Here is a 16,193-nt window from a genome sequence, read left to right as displayed (position 1 = left end):
ACTTATGCATGTTTGATTCTCAGAATGATATTTTCTGTCTCAAATAAGATTGAAAAAATAAAACATTTCAAATTGTTTGAAGAAATATACTGGGGTGTTTTTTTCTCAGTTCATAACTTAATTTGGGCATGAGTATGAACTACAAAAATAAATCTATGGGTTTGTTTTTTGTTTTGTTTTCATCTAACTGTTCAGTTCCCTGTTTCCAATTTGATAATTAGTTTTTTTAACTATTGAAGACATTGTTTTTATTTAATATAAATTGATATACTGCAACATACCTACATGTAAGGGTGAGTATTGGAAAAGGGGTAAACAATATGGCGAGAAAACTAGGGTTATGTGGTTAGGGGAAGGAGCTTGATTTAGAGTATCGGTGAATAAGTCCCTCCAATCAAAGACTGAAATGGACTAACAAAGATAGCTCGTGTTCAAATTGAAGAAGGCCTAAGCAAAGTTGGTAAAATACACCGGTCTTAGATCAACAAAACAATATTCATTTAGTGCTTCGTAGAAATAAATTGCCTTTTTGGATAAACAAAATGTGGTATACTTATACAATGAAATTTTATTTGACAACACAAAGGAATGAAGTAGTGATACGTGATACAACATGGATGGACCTTGAAAACATTATGCAAAGTGAAAAAAGCCACTCACAAAAGACCACATATTGTATGACTCTAATTGTCGAGAATAGGCAAATCCATAGAGACAGGAGATTCATGGTTATTTGGGGCTGGGGGAAGGGTAAATGGTGACTGACTGCTAGTGGGTACAGGGTTTCTTTTGGGGTGATGATTACGCTGACGGTTGCACAATGAGGATATGCTACAAATCATTGAATTGTATACTTTTAATGGCTGAATTTTACGATATACGAATTATCTCAAGGTATTTAAGATGGCCTCCTAATAAGAGCCTAAGGAGTGCCAGACATGTAACTTACGCCATCCAACTTAGTCCTCATCAGATGCTTGCAAATAGTTTCTTTCCCTCATCTTACAAATGGGAAAACCAGCGTTTTAACTGAATGTATGCACTAAGTTGATGAATGACTGGCACAGTGAGGCTTGCATTGTAAGCCTGTCTATTTTCTACGTATGAACTTCGAACTTTTTTCACTGGCTGTCTTGGTTCGCTTTGTTTCCAAATCATAAGACCTACCGGGGTAACCATTTGTACTGCTATCAGTTGTGGGTTAATTTACATGTGTGGGTAGAGCTGGTGGTTTATGGGCGAGGTGGAGCCCTGAACAGGCTGGAGATAACAAAGGCACTGAATCCTCATGAGTAGGGTGTTGAGGGAAGTAGGAGAATTAACACGTAGTATTACAAATACTTTCTTCTCTTACCTCCAGTTTTCCCTGATGGCAACTTAGAAAAAAGAGAAAAGGGAGGGAGTTCGAAGAAAAGAATCAGTTAAAAATTATTGTTTTTATTTTTTAGTGAACTTCCCTGAGCAGAAATTGAATCCCAATATTTTTGAAATACAGGTGGTAGAAATGGGAACAACTAGAATTTAAGGCTAAGGTTTTCTGTTTTCTCATAGGTAGAACAAGAATTCACCTTGGAAGAAAGACTAGGCATTTGTTTTGGGAAAAGCATTTTTAGGGTTCTTTGATTCTAGAAGAGTAAAGCGAAGAATCTCTTCTGAAATGGGAAGTTGAATTCCCTGCAAAATAATATAAAACCTTGTCCTCACTGTAGGGGTGGGGGGCGGTGTGTGTGTGACATAGCTACAGTTTATATTTCTTTTCAGAAAAAAACAATTATTTCTGGGGACTTTAGAGGGTTTGTAGCCTAATCTATGAGTCAAGGATTCATGTTTAAGGGTTGTCTCATCTGGGAGAGTTAAGCAAGGGCCACCCTACAATATGGCTGCTGAATGGGGGCGGGGGAGAGAGAAGCCCCCTAAGGAACCTTGTGGAGGAGCTGGGCCAATAAACTCTGAGGATAGTCATGGAAACAGGATAGTCATGGATACCAGTTTTTCTTTCTTCTATTATAACTTTGTTTTCTCTTATGTCAAGCCTTTAGTTAAGTCTTGCTAAATACTGTAGCACAGTCTTAGCTGAGTTGCGGAGGATAAGGGTGTGGGGACAGAGCCCCAGAAAGTAGTTTCCAGGCTCTCGGCCTCACGTGGAGGAGTGCTGGCTCGGGTAGTAGATGGCCGTCAGCTGTGGCTGATTGGCCGTCAGCTGTAGCCAGTTAGCCAATTAGCCGCTAATATAACTGCTGCGGCTACGGAGGAGAGGGGAGGAGAGTGAAAGAGAGTCGTCGGTGGGTTGCAGACAAAAGGGACAGCAGGTCGCACGTCCAGTGAACCCAGCCTCCAGTGAGACCATAGTGGTATGACTCCCCTACCTATGGCTCCGTGGGTGTTCCTTTTTGGCCTCACCATATCCTGCGTTCTTGTATGGGGAGCGGGAGCAGAGACCCCGCAGGCTTCCCCGCACGACAAAGGGACAGGCCTATGAACACTTCCCGGAGTGTAGCGCCTTGTGAGGGCCTGCCAGCAGATGGGCAGGTGGACTGCAGAAGAGGGAAGCGGCGCTTTGGAGCCATATCAGCAGCAGCTATGGCTTCTAGCAACAGGGACATGTTCGTGGACCATATGAGTATTCCCCAGAGATTCATAGAAACTGGTGAAAAGAACCCTGATAGGAAATAGCTATCTTGATGACAAGAGGAATTGGATTTGAAGCCCGGAATAGCTAAGTTACATTATAAGGAGATAAAGAAATGGATAAATAAACATATATTTGTTTAGTAACTTATATTAGTGTGTGTTTCACTTTATAGGCGGTAGGTATCTCTTAAAATCCAAGCTCCAAATTGCTGTTTGCGGCTGTTCTGGCTGGTGTATGTCTAGGAGCAAGCTTCTGGGATGGCGTTCCTGGTGCTGGAATGTTGAGCGTGCGTATTGCCATGAGGAGGTCATCCAGTGGTGGTGGTGGGGGGGGCGGGCCGGGGACAGTGGTGGTTACTGGAACTGAGTTTTGATGGAGAAATCAGAATAGCCATATTCTGAGAACGTTGGATGAAAATAAGGGAATATTGACAGAGAACACAGCATTCATATAACACAGGCTGAGAAGTAAAGAGAGTAAAGAGGGTAGTAAATGGAAAAAAGAAGCCAGAGGAGATGGGAACTAAAGAACAGGTGGAGATAAGACTGTGTTGACAGGAGGCAAGAATGGACAAAGACATAAATTCATCTGTAAATGAGAGCAAGAGGATGGAGGGAGTTCAAGCTTTGGTTACTTTGTTTTCTACTCCCAAAGCAGTGTATTAAGAGAAGGGAAGGGGTACAAGGAATGTGTGTGTGTGTGTGTGTGTGTGTGTGTGTGTGTGTGTGTATTTACCTTCCATGTATGTTTTTATTGATACCAAGATGAGGTAAGTGGCACTCTGGTGTAGATCTCTGGGTTTGAGATCTACTAAGGATCTAAGGAGGTGATCTAAGTAGATCTAAGTTCCTTAGATCTACTAAGGATCTAAGGAGGGGCTTCTTTTCCATATTCATCTTATTTAAATTTCTGCTTTCACAGTGAAGAAATAACTCATAATTCAGAAAATTCATGAGAATGACAGAATTAAAACAGATTTTATTGATCTATAACCAGTAATGATATGACCAGTGGATACCAATTGAAACTTCTTCATTAAACATGTTAGTCTGAAAGTAAATATTTAAAACATTGAATAATTGACTCTACTGTGTGCCCGGCTCTCTATGTAGACCTGTTTCATGCCCTGCAGACTTATAATTTATTTGGGGAGACAAAAGCAAAATCTGTGATTAAAGGTAAGCCAATAATGTCATCAAAATGCCATGAGAATAGAGAGGGAATCAAATCAGAGAGATATACAAATAAACATATTTGAGCTAATGTATCTTCTCACCTTACTTCATTACTTCTATATCATATGCTAGAGGGCCTTCAATGGAAAACCCTAGGTAGAAGGACACTCTTTCTATGTTCCCACCACTTCTCAGTGGACCTGAATAAACCGATGTCACTGGTACTTTTATTTTTTTATCTGTTCCATATTCTATGGAGATTGTCTTGCCTTCAGCCAGACCATTGAGACGACGCAGGAGGTCTTTGACTTCATTTTTTTTCCACACATCTCCACTCTGCCAGAGGGAATTTGTATTTTGTACTTTACTGAAGTACTTCTCTATCTCGGCCTTATGAACAAGACTGTTGAGACCCTTCCTCTTCCCCAGGTAGAAAAGTGTGCTCGCCTGCTTGGACCTGCACATGGTCCTGTAGTGTCTCTTGAAGGATCTATTTAAGGATGAAACATACTTTTCTATTAGTTTGGCATCTTCATCTAGCTCATCATTTTCTGGCCAGAACAGGAGGCAGGCCAAGAAATAAGGGTCTGGATATTGATGACTTTGTTCTACGAATTGCAGCACTTCTCGGAGCTGTTTTTTAAGTCTGCTAAGTGGTTGAATGTACCTGGAGCTAGGTTTTAGACAATTGAGAATAATGTTGGCCAAAATGAAATTTTGTTTCTCCTTTGTCAGCCGTTTATTTGGGTTTTGCTGCAAGAGGTTATTGTATGTGTTCACTATATTTTCCATACTAGTTCCAGCCTCCTTGTGATTTGGATTAAGATATTCTAGGAGTCCAGAAAACCTATCTGCCCTCAAAGCTTCTAGACTTTTCCACCAATGCTCCTCTTGGAGTAACAGACTCTCTTTGCTGTTTAATGGACCCAAATGGCAGAAATGGTCCACATATTTACTGAAACAGCGACTGATTTTCTTGCTTAATAAGATTTCCGCTGTTTCTTTTTGGATATTCCTTGTTTTCAGAAGAACCATATAATCAGCAAAAAAGTCAAAGCACTTTTTCATATCTGATTGTAAATTTTGTAAGAGGGATGTGAACTTGCTAAGAGCCAAATAATATTCATTTTTTGAATTTGTAGGAATATTCCTCTTTCCTGATAAAAATTCTTCCATAGCTTTTTTAGATGATTCATTTTCTTTGTGGAAACAGGGAGTGAGCTGAAGAATCTGAATAGTGTAAAGACCAACTTCTATTTCACCCAAGAAACCAGCTGTGTTATACATTTCATATTTTCTTTGGGATTTCTGTGTTGACCAGGTCTCTCCTTCATAGTCTTTCCTATCAGTTTGCTCTTGGGATTTTTTGAAAGCGTTTGAGGCATTTTCAGCAGCTTCTAGTAAATGTTTTAGGTCATTAACGGTGATATCCTTACAGTTTTTGTTTTCATCCAACCACCATTTGATTTTACTTTTGTAGACCTGACCAAGTGTATCTGAGATATAGGAATTTTTAGGTGCTCTCCTTTGGGCCTCATTTGCCCAATCCAGAGCAGTGTTAAAGTTCTTCTCTTTAATGTAAAAATGTCTTGCTAAGGCCTGACATATAAATGCATTTTGTGGGAATCGAATACTTCCTTCAGTCAAGACCCTTTCCACTTCATCATTCTTTAAAGCTTCGATTAATGGGGAAAACAAAGTGTCTGTTTCATCTCCATACTCTTTGCGCTGTCTCGTAAGCAGAAGAGTTTGCACATCATGTTGAAATTTGTCTTTTCCTATTCCAGAAACATAGAATAAGTTCTCTTTTAACATCCTCAATGCAATTTGACACTTATCCAAATGATAGTTTCTCTCCAGTTCCTTTAGACAGCAAATGGCAATCAGAGGGTGAATGATACGCACTCCTGTGTATCTCCCGTATTCTGCAACTTCTGTGTTTATTAGAAGTGTTGAATAGGTTCCCATCCTGTCTTCCACGCTTTCAGGTTTCCAGGGTGTACTAGCGTTTGCGATTCCCAAAAACATTTCACATTGTGACACAGATATTGTAGAATCAGTCACATAAGAGTTGAGTAGAGCCAGGAAAGAAATGAGCTGTGCTTCCTTTCTGTTAACACTCTGTCCTTTCAGAATATTCTTGACTACATTTTCTATGTACATTTTATCAAAATTTTCTTTCACAATCATAAAGGAATAAAAATTTTCACAGTTCTTGTGTTCATCTTCAATTTCCGCCAGTTTGGCCTCAAAAGCTCTTTGTTCCTTGGGGGAAAGTTGGTATTTCAGGGCGATGCTGTCTGCTGATTTTGCACTTCTATCGGGATTCTGGGATCTCATGCAGTTTAAGATAATTACCAATGTTTTTTCATACCACAAACCCTTCTCTGCTAAAATGGAGTGGATGGTGTTCTGCAGAATGTAGACATTTTCTTGTTCTTCAAAATCATCCACTAATAGAAGCACAGGGAAGTAATCCTGGTGGTTGTCTGCCTTATACATAATCAGATTGGTTACTTGCTCTCCAATTTCTGCAAAATCAGTTGCTTTGTTTTTCAACACGGCGCATCGGAAGTTTTTCTTTAGGTCCCAGAGAACATTCATAGCCAATGTTGTGCCCCCACAGCCTGGATGGTGATACAGGTTGATGATTTTTACAAATATTGGTTTAGGAGACTTTGCGCAACACTCTATCAGATCTTTAAGGTTTTCATAACCTTCCCTTTTGACAAAGGCTGAAGAATAGTTCTCAGAAGAAAAATAGAAGTTCCACCAGGATACTTTGCCACCTCGATAAAAGTGCTCTTCTTTTGTTTTCCTGAATTCTTGGAATTTAGATTCATTTTTCTCAATGTCTGTGTCTTTACACTCATTTTCACAGAGAATTTCCAGTGCAGTCAAGATGTCCTCTACCTTTTTCTCTAGGATAACTGAAGATGATCCCCTGGAGGGCAAAACCCTTCTTGGTGACTGAGTCACTGGTTTTAGTTTAAGGATAGTATTGTTTATCAATTCTAAATTTAAAGTGGAGATACTGTGGTTTGCTAATTCACCTGCCATTGTCTGTCTTGCTTGTAGCAGATTTTTCCATCGTTCATAAATCTGTGAGTTTACACAGATACACAGTATATTTTCCATTCCATTTAGAGTTTGGTAGAAAGCACTGAAGGTTTCAATGAGTGGATCTCCTGGGTTTTCCACTGGAGAGAGTAATAGAAACACTACCAAAAATTTCCCTTTTGTCATTAGATTTTCATCTGTGAGAAATAAAATCAGTTGCCTGACTTCAGAAGCTCTTTCTTTCTGCCATAAAGGTGGTTCTAGAGGCTTATACCTCTCATCATTGAAGCCTGACCGGCCATTGCAGAAAACCCAGCTGGGCTGATCAAAAAGATTCAGACTAGAAATTTTCTCCCTTACAGTACTCGTCTTTCCCGCATACTGATTTGGAAAGTGAAGGTTTGCTACTCGGCTTCTTTTGTAAGCTTTGACCACCCCCTTGTTCTCAGATTCAGGATCAAAGTCCAACACAGCAAACCATTTAATTTCCTTTAGAAAATCTAAGTTCTTCGTTTGGTTTGGATGACATTTATTTGTTACAAGAATGTACCAGTTGTAGTATGAATCATCCAGTGAGTCTCGGTTTCCTATGAGAAGTTTAACCAGCTTTTGTCCTTCACTCTCCTGCTTGCTTGCCTTCACCACGTATTCTTCTTCAGCCTCTTTTCTAGATGCTACTAGTGACTTTAAATTTTCCATAAAGGCTTTGAAATCCACATCCCGTCGCTTGACATTGGCCAAGATATCCTTAGAGCTGGCCCCTTCTCTCACAAATAGTGAATGATCTTGGCTTTGTTTCCATGTGTCATCTTGACAATTTTGCATCTTAATGTAGAAATACTTTTCTTTACATATAGAGTGTTTTGGAATCACGTCTACTTCAATGACAAACCTGTCCGATGGTGTACTGTTCTGCAGTAGGACGTCCACAAACCTTGGCTCCCTGATGCACCTCTTGGCTTCACTGATATCACTTTCTTCAAAATACTGTTTGATCATTAGATTGAAGTGGTCAACGAAGGCATTCTTACTGGTTACCTCCACGCCGACAATTTCTCCATGGGGTTTGTCTTTGACTCCAAAATGGATGGTGCCATTGGTGCGTGAATTCATACAAGCCGATGCGAATCGGAAGACTTCATTGCTAAATTTCATCTTAATGTCCTTTTCTGTGGCTGTTTCTGTATTTGTGAGGGCTTTAAACTCATGTATAGGGTCTATGAGATTGAGTGGCCCTGTTTCAGGTTGTGCAAGAAGATAATGTTCTATGTAACTTTTGCTCTCATGGAACTGATCAAAAGGATATGGCATACAAGTCAACTGTTCAGTTTTTAGTTTGTTCTTTTTTTTGTTTTTACTGGTTGCTATTTCATTTAATGCACTTTCTTCTGTAGGAACCAAATCTTGTTCTTTGGTATTGCTGGGCTTTCTGAGATCATGATCGATATTGGATGACTCTGAATATTCCCCTTCCTTTTTTGTCTGTTGTGGCTTTTTTTGGTGTTCTGTTTTGGAGAGTTTTGTGGGATCCAATTGTCCAGAATCCTGATTGTTATTTTCAGAGGAACTGTTTTTCAATCTGTTGTACGCACGTTTTATCAAAAGTGCTGGACCCCGTGGTAGCCCCATTTCTCTAAGGTCCTTCTCAGTTAATTCCTGCAGGACAATTCCTGTCACTTCTTCATTGAGCAGAATCTGCCCATATTTCTCATCAATCTTAAGGTCGTTGGTTACCCATTGTTTCACGTGTTCTTTGGTCCAGTCTTTGGTCATTTCAGGTAGATTTACTTGTTCATTCATATCAAAGCTGCAACTTTCTTCCTTGGAAAGAGTAATACAATAAGTATTTTAGTATTACACTTTATCACTGACATCACATAATCAGTTATGTATATAATCTCATATAAATAACACATATTAAATATTGTTCAAGGTTGATTCTTAAAACTACTTGTTATTTATGTTAACTGTTGTATAGTCCCAATTAGTGCCCTTATTTCCTAGGTGATTTTATAACTGTGGTTATGAAATAAGCGGTAGCTTCTAACTCGGGTGACACACCCCTTTATCCTTATAATAATTTCCCTTTTTAGGCTTAACTTGGTGAAAGTTGTTTCTTTGTAACTCAAAACCATAATCTTAAGTAATTCATAAATTGGTTCCCATAGCTGAATATTGCAGATAAACTTTAAAGTATGAAACTGGATAAGTGGAGGTGAGTTGGAGAACTCCGCTTGCAGCTAGGAAGCTGGCCATCTTTCTTACACAGTAACGAGCCAGTTGGTGAACTCATCACCTATTGTCTTTTGGAACTCAAGCAGTTAGGTCACCAAGGCTGGAGCTTTAGGGGATGTGGTAGCAAAATGTTAGAATAATCAATTTGGTTGGCTAATTCTTGTGGCCCTTGGAGGTACCAAGAGAGTTAGCTGTATTTCAAACTGTCCTGCCTGAAATTAGATAAGGAAAATAGTATGCATTTTTAAGATTATTAAAACTAATGATCTGAGACTAATTATGGTCCTACAATTATGTCCTTTGCAGAATTACAAGCGCTGTATATCCTGGAACACACTAGAGAAGGGGTTCTCAACCTTCGCTGAACATTAGAATCACTGGGGTCTCCACATTCTGAGACTCTGATTTAACTGGTTGAGGGAGTAGGAGTGGAGTTCAAGCTACCCGCCCTCTCCTCTGGGCACCCCAAAGATTATAAGCAAAAGCTCTAGATTTTCTCTTCTGGTTTAGCCATTATAGCCATTACAGTAATTATAGCAATTGCACTATGCTCCAGCACTCCGCAAGAAGCAGCAAATGAAGGATTTCTTGCTTATTGGCTACTGCATGCCCAGAGACACTTTGTGTGTGTGTGTGTGTGTGTGTGTGTGTGTGTGTGATGTGGGGATGGTGGAAGGGCTTGTTTTTGTGCCACCTTACAGGGAGACGTTTCCCCTCATTTTCTCCTTTATTGTTTGAGTTCTGCTGGGAACCCCCAGGGAGAGCGAAGCTTCTGTCTCAAATTGGATGAATGACATCTGTCTTCCCCAAACCAGTCTTTTTATCTCTACCTCATCTTACAGGTTCACTTGTTGTTCAAAGTTGAAAACCCTTTACAAATCAAAAACTTTCTCAGTTGTCCACTCCTATGGTGGGACCTGAGTAGATCCATAATAATTTGAAGCTATTGTGTATTTGGTAATGCTTTCACATGAATTTTGTACCATGTCAATTATATGAGCATCTTGTGTGGTCTATGATCCATATTTGGCCGGAGTCATATATTTAACTCAAGGTGACAATGATTTGGACAAAGAGGTTTTAATAAAGCCTTGACATAATTCCTTGGTACAATCAGGGTCTTCAGCCTAGTTTTGGGTGATGATTTGTTACCATTTATATAGAACTTTAGGGTAGTTCAAAAATTCCTTTTGTGAACATTATCTGGTTGGATTTACATCCTGAAGTATCGGAATATTTTTTTAAACACAAGGGACCTTCATGTTTGGCAAGAAGCTACATGGTGTAAATAAAGGGGGAGAAGTTGTGATGAGGAAGACAACATCATGATTAAATTGTATCTCCTCTCAGCCAACCTGGTTTCCTGTTCATGGCGTAAGGAAGCTGGACCACAGCCAGTGTTGTCTCGGTGGTGGTGGTTTGTTTTTGTTCTGCGTCTTCAAATAGGTAAAGGTGTTGCTCTGGTTGGAGCTGGGCAGAAGACCTCCACCTTACCTCCTTTATTATGTTCTGGGAAAATTTTGAACCCCCTAGTTTTCCTTATGAATACTTCATTTCAGGATCTGTTCCCCAAGGATTTATTTTCTCTGGGAGCTGATCAGGGAGGAGCAAACCTGTAGCTTTGAGGGCAAGCAGGGTGCCCAACCCCATCTCTAGGAGGCTGGGCCTCCGCAGACCGCAGGTGCTCTTACCTCCAGGAAGGAATGCTGGCAATCCTGGCTGGGGGCCAGCAGCACACGCCCTGCTCTGATGCTCTTCAGAACTGAAACTATCTACAAAGCAAGTTGGTTTCATTTTACAACGTGCATGTTAAAATTATGTACTTTTTCACATAGTCTCTGTACAAGCTAGTTGTGAAGGAAAGTCTTAAATAAAATAATTAAACTTGAGAGAGTTTAATCTTTAACTAGATGTAAACTTTTGATAAATTATCTTGAGGTATACAGGACAGGATTTGGCATAGCTGCACTTGGCTACAATTTTCCACACAGTTTGGTAGGCTTTAATTCCTGATCTTCTGATCTCTGTTTTATTTAGGTCTTTCAGCCTCATCCCCAGAGCTTTCCACCTCCAGAAACACTCTGCACCATGCTTGTGGGAAGGTTTATTTTAAAGAATGCTGCAATCAGCACAAGTCCCATCTAGCAATATGTATATGAAAGCAGTGAGATAGCTCTTCCCTTTTAGAATCGTTTCGTTAGAAATAGCTTATGTACACTTTAAAGTATATTCATTTTCAAAGTTCTGCTTTAGTTTTTAGAATTAGTTTTTAAAGGTAGCTTTTAAAGAAAGTTGATGAAACAGTTGTCTTTAAGGATTAGAAACTTACCAGGGCTTTTCTGAAAACTTCCACTTTTTATATCAACAACTTGAAATAAGTCTCCATGAGGTTCTTTGATCTGGAGCTGTTAGATTAGTTGCCTTTTTTTTTTGAGAATTTGCAAGTCATCTTCCGGAAAGCATCTACGAGAAAGTAGAGATGTAGGCAGAACAGACTTGATCCTTTTCTAGTTTCACTTGAGGATGTATTTGTTGAGAATCCGTTACATCAAAAAAGATCACAGCAAATTAAAATGCAATTGATTGCACTATGGCTTAGGAATGTTTAGGGGACATATTTTCCCCTTAACTTTTAACCATGAAAATTTTCAAACATATAGAATATTTGAAAGAATAGTGAAAGGAACATCCTTCACCTCATACATCTCTTCTATATTTAAATACTTTCAATAAAATAAATACACAACCACAAATACGTTGTAGGCATACTTCCCCTCTTGTCTTCCACCTTCCACCTTCACTGTGGAGCAAATCGTATAGGTTCTATCGTTAAAACATGCCCAGCATCTGACCACCGGCCACTACTGCCACCTGGTCCAAGCCCCATCTTCTCTGTCCTGGATCACAGGAGTAGCTCCCTCACTAGTTTCCCTCTTTCTGTTATTGATCCTTTGGGGGACTTCTCAAAATAGCAATCAAAGTGACCCTGTTCAAATGTAAATAACATACCAATATTCTGTTTAATCCCTCCAGTGGCTTTCCATTTCACTGCTCTGAAAGCCGAGTTCATTATGAACTCCAAGTCCTCACATGACCTGGCGCGCTGTTAGCTCTCTGATATTACATTTCACTTTTATTTCTCCCCGTAGATCTGGCCCAGCCCCCTGACTTTCTTGCTGCTCCTTGCTGATAGTACCTGCTCCTGCTTCTGCCACTGCACTTATTTCCTCTCCCTGGACTGGCCTTGTATTCCTGCAGCCTTCACACCCCACACTTCCCTCAGGTCTTTTGTCAAATGTCACCTTCTCACGGAGGCACTGCTTGCCCAGCCTCCTGACAACTTCATCCCATCTCCCACCATTTCCTATTCCTCTTCCAGGCTTTTAAAAAAAATCTACTTATGACATATCACCATCAAATATTCTTTATATTTTTACCTATTCATCTTGTTCATTTTCTTTCCCATCCATTACTCTGTAAGCTTCTTGAGGGCAAGAACTTGTGTGCGTTTTGTTCACTGTTTTACAGGTCCTAGCACTCAGTAGCGTCTTAACCAAAATTTGTTGAATGAACAACATATTTTCTTAGAGTAGTTAAAAATAATGAATTTTGAAAACTCTTGAGTTAGTAATATCTGTGGGTCAAAGGACTTTGCTCACTTTGCTAGGGCAATGATTTCATTGGGCTTAAATCCCAGATAGAAATCTGGGGAAATCTCTACTGTGCTACCCATTAGGCTGGAACTAACTCCAGCTTCAATCATCTGGCAACAAAGCCTAAAAAGGAAGTTTATGGAAATGAAAAGAAAATTAATACATGTTTTCTCGTGCAGTCCCAGTTTCATAATACCTGTATCAGTTCTCTGCTATGTCATTCCCAGTCCCCAAACAAGGCCATTACTTATGCAGGGTTTTCCCCACAGGAGGTCCTTTCCTACTCCAGGTCCTTTCCTGCTCCAGGTCCTCTGTGTCAGAGCCTCAGCACCACTGCTCTTTTGCTCTTTTCATGTGCTGCCTCTGCTCTGGGAAGCTGACGTCCTGGTGAGGGGCTTGCCCACTTCCACAGACTCACTCTGTTCAGGTCTGACGCAACGCTGTCTCTTAGCCAGAGTCCTCTTTTAGTAATTTAATCATCCACCCTCTCGCTGGGTATTTTAAAGAATGAGATGACAGACTCCAGATTTTCTCTTTTGGCTTAGCCAGTGATTACAATATTCAAATAGGACTCAACATTCTAGAAATGAAGCATCACATCAGAAAATTTTCACTGCATTTCTTCCCTTCTTCTTACAGCTCTTTGGACTCTCTACACAGCTGGTGACTCCTTGTGTGCTGTCTAGTGCGGCCGATGTCGCAAGGGGAACTTTGTGCCACCTAGTCGGTGGCATCATTCTCTTCCTTCCTTTTGTTCAGATTCTGCTAATAGATACCCGGGAGATAGAAACGCTCTTCTCTAATAAGGCCAGTGACATTTATTCCCCAAATCTGGAGCGCTTTTTTTTTTCTATTAAATGGAGAAATTGACAGTATCTTCTCTCAATGTAATAAACTCTTCAGTAGTGCCCGTGGACTGATAATCGTGTCAAAAGTTTCTCAACTTCCTTTCCCCCACAGGATAACAGTTATGAACATACAATGATTTGAACTTAAGTATATTCGGTGATGCTTTCTAAACAGTTTGTACTTTGTCAACTTGAAGAGCATCTGCATATATATTATTGGAGCTAAGTAAAGATCAAAATAACCGTGACTGGTATGGACAGATTTTGAGAATGACTTGGCATAATTCTGGGCTTCCTAGGGGCCCTCAGCTTCCTGTTCTGAAACAATCATGACCATAAAATTTCTTACTAGTAGCAGGAACATTAATTATTGGCAAAGGAGCTGTAGGATGCCATTCTTGAGTGACTACTCCAGATATTACTTCTCTCTCTCTTTTCGATATTGAACAAGAAGTACCAAATCAGCAGAGCTCTTAGGGATAAGCGCTGGGACCCACCCCCCTTCATCTCAGGGGAGTCCTCAGGAGCACCCAGATATCCATACCTTGAGAAGTTACTCTGCTCTGCAGGACTCCTCTTGCTGACTGTAGGGGAAAGGCACTTTGGAATCCTGGCTCTTTGCCCAGGAGGCCGACACACATACTCTAATCTGAAGAACTGAAGCTACACCCAAACAACTAAAGTTTCGTTTTCTGAAGTTAAGTTTTCATTTTAGTTTTTAACCAGATTGTTGTATGAGATGGATTTGAAGAAAACACTTACATAGAAAAATAGTTAAGCTCCACAGGGTGTTATCTTTGATGAAATATAAAACGATTAATAACATCTTAAGTTATGGAACACAGAATTTTTCATAATTGCACATGACCCCTGATTCCTTTACAATCTTTTATGCTTTAATTCCTGAACTTCTTTGCATTATTTCTCTGTCATCTTTCCCCTGCCCCACCCGACCAGAAACACTCTCAGTGCCCTAAATACACTTACAAAGTTAGCCTGTTAAATATATTGATATGTATTTAATCCATTTATGTTTCTAATTAATTTCAGTATTTTTACAAGTAATGATTTGTATATAAACACATTTATATAAAAAGTACAGCTGGTGTTTTAAAAAATAAGCTGTCCTTCATAAGCATAAAAATAAAGTTTGATTCAATAACTTACCAGGATTCTCCTGAAAGCTTTCTTTTTTTAAATATCAAAAACTTGAAACAGTTGATTATAACCTTTGCTGTCTCAGTCCTCTTCTGATGGCTAGAAGACATGTAATTACAAGGATTCTTTTTTAAAATTAAGCCATGAAGTAGTGAAGTTTCCTGGTCTTCTGATGCTCTGACTCTTCGTGAGGGTGTGTGAGAGCGAGTGGCAGGGCAGAAGCAGAATGAGGAAGTGGAAATGCAGTTTCAGTTTTGCTTGAGAATGTCTTTGGATCTGGAAGGAGAAGGAGGTAGAATGTTAAAAAAAAATTGACATCCCAAAAATTATCAATAAAGTCAAACAATTGCTTAGAAACTATTCACCAGAGTTTTAAGTCATAAGAATAAGAAATCACGAGGGGAGAGGGGGCACTCTACAGAAAAACAAAAATAGAAATACTGGGAGAAAATGAAAATCTCAGTGTGATCTAAGTGCCTGTTATGGGCTGAATTGTGTCCCTCCAAACTCATATGTTGAAACCCTAATCCTCTGTACCTCAGAATAGGACTGTATTTGGACATAGGGTCTTAAAACTGTAATCAACATAAAATAAGGTCATTAGGGTGGACTCTAATCCAATATGATTGTTGTCCTTGTTAGAAGAGGAGATAAGGATACAGATACAGAAAGACCAGGTGAGGGCACAGGTGGAGGAAGCCTCCTACACGCGAAGGAGAGAGGCCTCAGAGCAACCCTGGATCTCAGACTTCACCTCCAGAATTGTGAGAAAATAAATTTCTGATTTTTAAGCTGCCCAGTCTCTGGTACTTGGTTATGATAGCCCCAGCAAACTAATACAGTGCCCCTAAAGTCTTCTGTGTGCTGGGTCACCGTTTATTTCATTATTTTTTGAAAATTAAACATTTTTTTAATGTGAATATAATGAGTTCATTTTCATACTTAAGACATACAGAATATACCATATTATCCAAACACAGTCTCTGTTTTCCTTTTTTCACTTTCTTTCATTTTTTTCTATACATACCTTTAAAACGCATAAATTTAATATTTGAGAAATTTTACCAGGTCCTGAAGCACGTAACTTCAGGTTGGCAATGTATACTTCCCAGTAATCTATAGTTCTAATAAGCTTTGTCTCTCTTTCTCCAGATATAAGCATACTTTCATAATTCTGTGCTTCCCACCCTTGCAGTTTTGACCACCATCACTCCCACCTAATGACATTTCTTTCTACCTAGTGGACAAAATTGAATCCATCAGATGGGCTTTCTCGCATGCTCCATTCTCCAGATCCACAAACTCACCTGTACTCCTACATTCCACTCCTGCTTGTCCTTGCTAGAACAGTGGTTTTAACCCACACTCCGCATTAACCTCATTTGGGGAGTTTTCAAGAAAGCAGATGGGCAATCATATATCTCTAGGAAAA

At 39.7% G+C, this 16,193-nt stretch overlaps 1 protein-coding gene across 5 annotated transcripts; it reads right to left on the bottom strand.

Annotated features, from left to right (window-relative positions):
- Nucleotides 1–3,580: 3,580 nt before the first annotated feature.
- On the bottom strand, nt 3,581–14,982 carry SAMD9L (sterile alpha motif domain containing 9 like). Of its 5 annotated transcripts, none has more exons than XM_019729707.3 (4): nt 14,771–14,982; nt 11,432–11,565; nt 10,794–10,874; nt 3,581–8,688 (listed from the first exon to the last, which is right to left on the bottom strand). In XM_019729707.3, the coding sequence occupies exon 4, from the start codon at nt 8,665–8,667 to the stop codon at nt 3,910–3,912; it is 4,758 nt and encodes a 1,585-aa protein (XP_019585266.2). In that variant the 5' UTR covers nt 8,668–8,688; nt 10,794–10,874; nt 11,432–11,565; nt 14,771–14,982; the 3' UTR covers nt 3,581–3,909. The 5 variants fall into 5 exon arrangements, with proteins under 5 accessions (XP_019585266.2, XP_074196831.1, XP_074196829.1 ...); XM_074340730.2 differs by having other exon boundaries at nt 3,581–8,684; XM_074340728.2 differs by lacking the exon at nt 14,771–14,982 and adding an exon at nt 14,148–14,272.
- Between the last annotated feature and the right edge of the window lie 1,211 nt (nt 14,983–16,193).

The sequence above is a fragment of the Rhinolophus sinicus genome, chromosome 4 (assembly GCF_057876585.1).
Source record: "Rhinolophus sinicus isolate RSI-liver-muscle chromosome 4, RSI-T2T, whole genome shotgun sequence".
Taxonomy (NCBI): domain Eukaryota; kingdom Metazoa; phylum Chordata; class Mammalia; order Chiroptera; family Rhinolophidae; genus Rhinolophus; species Rhinolophus sinicus.
This window is presented reverse-complemented; position numbering and strand designations above follow the sequence as displayed.

What these genes read in the sequence shown, in the direction of transcription:
- SAMD9L (XM_019729707.3), bottom strand. Translation starts at nt 8,667, where the DNA reads ATGAATGAACAAGTAAATCTACCTGAAATGACCAAAGACTGGACCAAA.